Source organism: Chelon labrosus, assembly GCF_963514085.1.
Source record: "Chelon labrosus genome assembly, chromosome: 1".
Lineage (NCBI taxonomy): Eukaryota > Metazoa > Chordata > Actinopteri > Mugiliformes > Mugilidae > Chelon > Chelon labrosus.
Window position 1 is genome coordinate 17,491,589 of NC_140337.1, and position 7,113 is coordinate 17,498,701.

At 39.7% G+C, this 7,113-nt stretch overlaps 1 protein-coding gene across 1 annotated transcript; it reads right to left on the minus strand.

Moving 5' to 3' along the window:
• Positions 1-236: 236 nt before the first annotated feature.
• Positions 237-4,211, minus strand: LOC311489485 (uncharacterized protein). Its single transcript, XM_084546590.1, has 4 exons — positions 3,014-4,211; positions 2,768-2,891; positions 903-956; positions 237-794 (listed from the first exon to the last, which is right to left on the minus strand). Exons 2-4 carry the CDS (start codon positions 2,885-2,887, stop codon positions 507-509), a joined length of 462 nt encoding a protein of 153 aa, XP_084402716.1. The 5' UTR covers positions 2,888-2,891; positions 3,014-4,211; the 3' UTR covers positions 237-506.
• Positions 4,212-7,113: the final 2,902 nt, after the last annotated feature.

The window sequence follows — 7,113 nt, forward strand, 5'->3', positions numbered from 1 at the left end:
GCAAGACACACTATTGTTGTTTTCTCATAATTGTCTCTTTTCCACTATTCTGTGAGAAACCATTATCTGGTTCAACAAGTAAAGGAGCTTCTCTGTTTCAAACAACAGAGATGTTAACTCACCAACCTGGCATTGACTCTACAGAAAACAAAAAATTATCACAAAGTAAGAAGGTAATACACAAACATTTTATTAGATTTTTATTTATTAACATCACAAGCATTTTCTCCAAGTTAATTATGACAAAAGTAGCATAGTAATGTAGGCTAGAATGTATGTGACAGTACTTTAACGTGCTTATATCATCGTGAAGAAACACTTTTATTATCCTTCTTATTACTATTATTACCCTAACATTTTATGTCAAACAACTAAAAAAGGAATTCATGAGTTAAAGGCCGCTTCCAGAGACATTATTATTCTTTATTATGATGAAGCTGCACCAAAAGAAAGAGCAAGGTAAAGAGCCAACAGATGCAGACAGAGGGATTAACTGACATGGATGTTTACAATTCATCACGCTGCTCATCAAGGAATTTGATTAATATTGCCTGTTCTCCCAACTCCTTTTCAACGTTGTCTATTTCTCTACCAAGATCCTCTTTCTTTTTGTCTTGATAAGCTTTCAGATTCTCTATGTAAACCTTAGCGGCCTCCAGAAATGCGTCCATTGAGGGAAAGTCTTCAGGCAGTCCTTCCATAGTCTTCCTCTGCTGTTCTGCCATTGTGTCCAAGGAGCTCATTAGTTCGCTTCTTTTTCCTGAAATGGTGTCCATCTTTGACTTGAAGTCAGCCTGAAGAGGAAAATATTAAATTGTCTATGCTCAGTTTACTATTTGTTACCTTCACTAAATGTAATCAGAGACATTTTATCAAAGCAAGTGAGTGACATTCGAACTGACCTTCAGTGTGTCCAGTTTTTGTAGTGATATCGCATGATTTTCCTTGATCTTTTCCTAAAAGATACATGGTACAACATGTCCTGTAGTTATACAGTATGACAGCAGCTGTAATACAGTCAACATTTAACCAACTGGACATAAAAAAAAAATGGTAATATTCAACTTTAAATTTGCTTGTGATGAGTTATGTGATGCACACAAAATGCATGGCCACATTTTATGTAATATTGGTTTATTTTATTGTGCGAATAGTATTTCTGTAATACAAATATTCAAAAAATGAGCCATAATACCCTTTTATTGTCTCTTGGTATAGTGTTAATTTTGTCACCTATTTTTAATTTAGTCTTAGTCTTAGTCTTGTGCCAAATGTCTAGTCATATTTAGTCATTCACATATCTTTTTTTCTTAGTCAAGTTTTAGTCGACTAAAAGTCTCGCCATTTTAGTCTAGTTTTAGTCAAAAGAGAACTCAAGGTATCTTAGTCAAGTTTTAGTCGACTAAAAGTCTCGTAATTTTTAGTCTAGTTTTAGTCAAAAGAAAACTCAATATATCTTAGTCAAGTTTTAGTCAAAACATTTTCGTCTTTTTTTATATAACAAATTATTTCTGAGATTATTTCTGATAACCATTTCAGTCAAATATCAAGCCTCTTCCTTCTACCTAGCATGTCGACGTCGGCACTCACTCTGGCAGAAATCTCTGGTGTTTGCTACTGTCTATTAGAGGATGGATACCCGACCCGAGCGCGACGGTACCCGACGGTACCCGACGGGCCGGGCCGGGTTCGGACAGATATTTAGAAAGGATGCTTGGGTTCGGGTCGGGCTCGGTCACATCAGCGCGATAAGGCATTGACCATTTAAAATTTAAAACTGCTTATTATGTAAGTAGCCAATGGGCATGTTTCACTTGATGCAAAGGTTCGTTTTTGTGATTAAAATAAATGTAAAATATTACCCCAAATCCGTCTTCCTGTGTGCGGAAATGTGTCAAACTAGCCAGGACAACGAAAGACGTGCGTATTAAGCTACATGTGTGCGCCTGTGTTATAACGGTGCTTTTTGCCCCGTGTGCGCTGATGCGCTCATCTGTTGACATTTCCGAACGCCTTCCTACAGTTGCTTAATAAAAGCGGGCTTTCCACACAAAAAAGTGCATGTGTCATTAGTATGAGAAAAAAATTAGATTTTAACTGTGTCGGGCTGGGGTCGGGCTCGGACATAAATATCTTAATGCCTGTCGGGCTCGGGTCGGGTTCGGTTACTGCTCTGTCGGACGCGGGCCGGGCTCGGACAGAAAAATGCGGCCCGATCCGCACTCTACAACAGCACGAACTCATTCGGAATATTTTGAAGGCCTAACAGTTGAATATTCTATCTCACGATGAAAAAGTAGAGACAATTGTAGACGAAACTGAAGAGAGATTTTATCTTAGTTTTTATTTTATGCAAAACATTTTAGTCTCATCTTTTTTCGTCAACAATAATGGATGTTAATTTAGTCTTAGCGTTTTTGGACAATGGTGCAGTCTCATCATCGTCTCGTCTTAGTCATGGAAAAAAAGGTCATTGACGAACATATTTAGTCTCGTCTCGTCTGACGAAATTAACACTATCTTGGTAGAACTACAAGACTTCTTTCTATTAAACTGAGTGTTTCAGTTCTGCCAGCAGGAGGCAGTGTGGTGATTTCCTTCTCTCAAGGACTCATTGATTTCTCAGTCTGCTGAGGGAAGCTGCACTTAACGGAAGCAGTTGTGGCCTGTCTCATTCTTTCTCCTGTTTTTTACAGTAATCTTATCTGGTTTCTATAGTCTGGGACATAGCTTTCTACACAGGAAGGTTAAACTACAATTAACTTACCAGTTGATGCTTGTCAGTCCGGGAACTTACAAAGCCGACCAGACACAGCAGGCTGAAGATGAGGAACAGGCCTTTGGAGATCCACCCTTTGCTCCTGGCCGGGTTTGCTGCTGCCGTCATGATTCTGATTAAAACCCATCAAACACCAACACATAATTGAAAAGGAGATGCTCACACTGCAAAAGCACCTGCAATATTTTGACTTATTGCCTGTAGAATCAAAGTTATTATGTCTCTGTATCTTACCTGTGAGGCGAATCAAAGATGATCAACGAAAGAAGGAAGAGCTGACACACAACAACATACTTTATATACAACTGGTGTCACCTTCCGCATGTCGCAACGCCCATGTGTATGTAGATGGGTGCACGGGCGAATGCTTGCAACGGCGTGTTTTCTCCTTGTGGTTGCGGTTACTTCAGGGTGCCTCTTTCAGTTTCAGAGAAATGGTACTTGTCGGTTTGACTTCACAGGAATAAGCCAACATCAGTTAGTGTCGGTACATACTGTGAAGCACAAAGTGAACAACCCAAGATAAAACTTTATAAAATAATGTGTAAAACTAGATTTACACATCTGTAGAATGTAGTAGATTACACATGTAAAATTGAAATTATCTGTAATTTGCTATACACCAACTGATACTGTGCAGCAAAAGTGGTGTACCCACTAAGATAACAGGAAACCATATTACATAATATGATCTGTACATAGAGGAATATGACCCATCTTTGTTGGCGCCAGATCTTTGGGGAACTTTTTTCTTTTCCCTTCACAAGTAACTGTCAACTGTCAGTTAGTCTGCATATTGAGAGTTTCTCTTTCCAGTAAACACCACACTCTAATGATATAGGGCACCACATTGTGAATATATTTTGTTGCTGCTCATTGCGGAATAGTATAAAACCCTGACTAATGAAGGTTTAATACTCCTGACATCAGTTTGACTTGAGATGGCTCTGTATGTTTGTACCAGAAAAAACACGGCCTACTGAAAGGATACAGCTTGTTGCACGTTGTTATATGAAACTGCACACACTCACAATCACTGGTGATAACTGCCCTCGTGAAGAAGAAGCTGCCTACTTTTGTGCCTACATGCAACCCATACCAGAGTGCACCAGTAAAAAACAAACCGCTACGGTAAAGGTTTGGTTAGGCACAAATATGATTGTTTGGGTTCATATAAATGCTTCATGGTAACAAACAGTGGGAAAGTGGTTAGCACTGACTAAAAGCAAGAAGGTTCTTTGTTTGAACCTGCAGACTGGCTCGGGCCTTTCTGAGTGGAGTTTGCATGTTCTCCCCGTGCCTGCCCCTGTGCCAATGGCCCATCAATGTCCCATCATATGGCCAATAGGTAATTGGCCATATGATGGGACAATCTGGGTTTACTGTGTTCTAGTTTTATGACCGTTTTTCACTGAGTTCATGTCCGTTTATCAATATAAGTTATCAGCACTAATTAGAAGACTCAAACATGTTTTCTGTGATTCTTCCATGAGTTTCTTTCTGGAATATTTGTGTAAAGTGTAACTGCTACATGGAAATGAGAGTTAAAATAAAGAGACACATCACAGTAGGTTAGATACCAACCTACCAACAGTCCTGTTTCCTCACCATTATTTCTTTCATTCATTACACTGTTAAGTATTTTCCTGTAAAATAACAGTAAAGAACTGGCAGAAGGGTTGCCATTATGTTACTGTAAAATTGACATGTTTTTACTGTCACTAGAATTTACAGTTTTGTACTGTTATTGAAAAATACAGCGTTAACTGTTTGTTAAGATTACTTTCACAATATATTACAGTCAGCTGGTTTGTTTAAAAATACATTATTAGTCTTCACAAAATCTACAAACTATGTGCTTTGTGAAAGAACTGATCAGCATGTAATTGCACTGTGGAAAAAAGAAAAAACACAGCTTCTTAATGCACTTCGGCTTTTATTTTAACATGAATTTAGACCGTTCAGAAACAGGACACAAATAAGTCGGCGAGAATAACAGGGATTCAGACCTTCTACCCTGTAAGAATCAGAATCAGAATCAGAATATTTTATTAATCCTTCAAGGAAATTGTTTTGTTGCTGCTCCCTTAAAGTGACAGTTAGTTGAAAGAGCAAATACAATAGAATAAAAGCAATACAAAAATATATAAAAAATAAAGTAAGATGCATTTTAAAGTAAAAGAAACAGACAAGTATTCACAATATACAGAGGTAAAGAGGTTGCAAATAAATTAACAGCGTCTGAAGTGTTGAGAGTGACCAACACTTATAAAGTTTAATGGCCACAGGCAGGAATGACCTCCTGTTAGCGTTAGCGGATGCCTTTTCAGATGAGTCTGCATTGCAGTAGTACTTTTGTTGTATTTCGGGACTGACTTACATATTCTGCATGGGCTTCATCTTTAGTGAAGTATTTCCACACACTTGATGAAACACTGCTAGGCTGCTGCAATGACCCACGGGGTTCCTCACCTGTCTTCTAGGAGGCGTCCATGCTGTTATTGTCACGTGTCATCATCCAGTTTAAAGCGTCATGGTGTTGCGGCCTAGATATAAATATTGTTATTTTTAAGTTGTATTGTAATTTTGTTTATATTTCACATTACTTGGACTGGGGGCAGCACAGTGGCGAGGTGGTTAGCACTGATGCCTCACAGTGAGAAGGTCCTGGGTTTGAATCCATGGGCCGACTGGGCCTTTCTGTGTGGAGTTTACATGTTCTCCCTGTGTCTGTGTGGGTTCTCTCCGGGTACTCCGGCTTCCTCCGACCATCCAAAGATGGTTAACTGGTGATTCTAAATTGGCCGTAGGTGTGAATGTGAGTGTGAATGGTTGTCTGTCTCCCTGCGATAGACTGGCGACCTGTCCAGGGTGTACCCCGCCTCTCGCCCGATGACAGCTGGGATAGGCTCCAGCAGACCCCGCGACCCTTAACAGGAATAAGCGGTTACAGAAGATGAATGAATGAATGAATGAATGAATGAATTACTTGGACTGAGGTCAGAGTTCAGGTGATGTCATCGCCCAGCGGAGAGTAGGAGGGGCAATTTTTTTTTAATTTGTTTTATGTATGTGTGCTTCGCAAGCCTGTGTATGCCAAAAAAGAAACAGAAGTAGAACCAGGAAAAATAAAGTTGCCAAACTGTGAGACGGTGCATCTACTTGAGAGTGCAACAATGGCAGTAAAGTCGACGAGTCGACGAGTCGGTACAACCCCTAGTGTGCATGCGGTAAACAACATTTATTTGTAATTTAATGTGTGTTAAAGTTATTTTTTATTTTCAGGCGGCACATGAGAAGAGAGTTGCAAGTGTTTCAGCTGCATTTGATGAAATTACAGATCAGCTTGGTTCAGTTTTGACGCTCGTGATGGAAGTGTCTTATGACTCTGAACTGAAGGAGACGATGGAGCAGCACAGAGAGGAAGATGGAGAGCTATGCTGACCAACTACATGACAACGAAAACAAACTGCAGGAAATTTACAACTTAATAAAATCCTTAGAGGAGCCTCATGAAGAGGAACTATGATAGTTCTAGTTCCCATCTCTGTCTCTGTTGATCTTTATTATTGTAATATTCTTCCCAGCTGTAGTTTCTGTGAAATCATGGTTTCCTCTCTGTTGCAATGTATAAAAACTTTTTTTCTGATACCTCATTTCCTTACAGGCCTCAATCGGAAAGCCCACACTTCTTGAAATGAGTTTGTTTGACTCACTGACTGCAGGCTCGATTGTCAGTCAGCTTACATGGATTCCAGCTTAGTTCATCTTTTCAGACAAATTGTGTTCTAGTTTTATGGCAGTTTAGGAATGTGCACCACTGAGTATGATTTCAAGTCACATGATGAAACTAATATGACCTGTGATGCCCCTGTGGGCATGTGTGGGTGTGGTTACATTCTCTGAGGCTGATTGCAATAACTCAGGGCACCTGTTCCCAGTGCCTAGTAGTCTTTGGCTGCCACCACTCTTTCAGTTTGAAAGAGAAGCTGTGTGAGGGATCACGGCCCTCCAGACTGACTTACTAACTCCTCTCTGTTTCCCTCCCGCAGGTGCCTTTGGTGTGGTTCCCAAGCTGACCTTTGTTAATTGTTTCAATAAATAAATGTTTCTTTTTTTTTGGCAACTGACGTGGTGTGTCTCCTTTTTGTTGTGGCCCCTTGAGCCAGGTCATAACAAATGGGGGCTCGTCTAAACTCGTGAAAGTTTTTTGGGAACATCAAGGCAGTGTTAATTTTGGCAGCAAATTCTGATTTAGTCTTAGTCTTAGTCTTTTGAATAACGCACCATTTTGTCTTAGTCATATTTTAGTCATCTGAAATCTTTTAGTCTTA

Bases quoted from the DNA above. Each gene is read 5' to 3' on its own strand.
- LOC311489485 (XM_084546590.1), bottom strand. From the start codon at position 2,887: ATGACGGCAGCAGCAAACCCGGCCAGGAGCAAAGGGTGGATCTCCAAA. The intron at 957-2,767 runs GTAAGTTAATTG...TGTATCTTTTAG, and splicing joins GGACTGACAAGCATCAACTG to GAAAAGATCAAGGAAAATCA. The intron at 795-902 runs GTCAGTTCGAAT...TTTCCTCTTCAG, and splicing joins AAAAACTGGACACACTGAAG to GCTGACTTCAAGTCAAAGAT.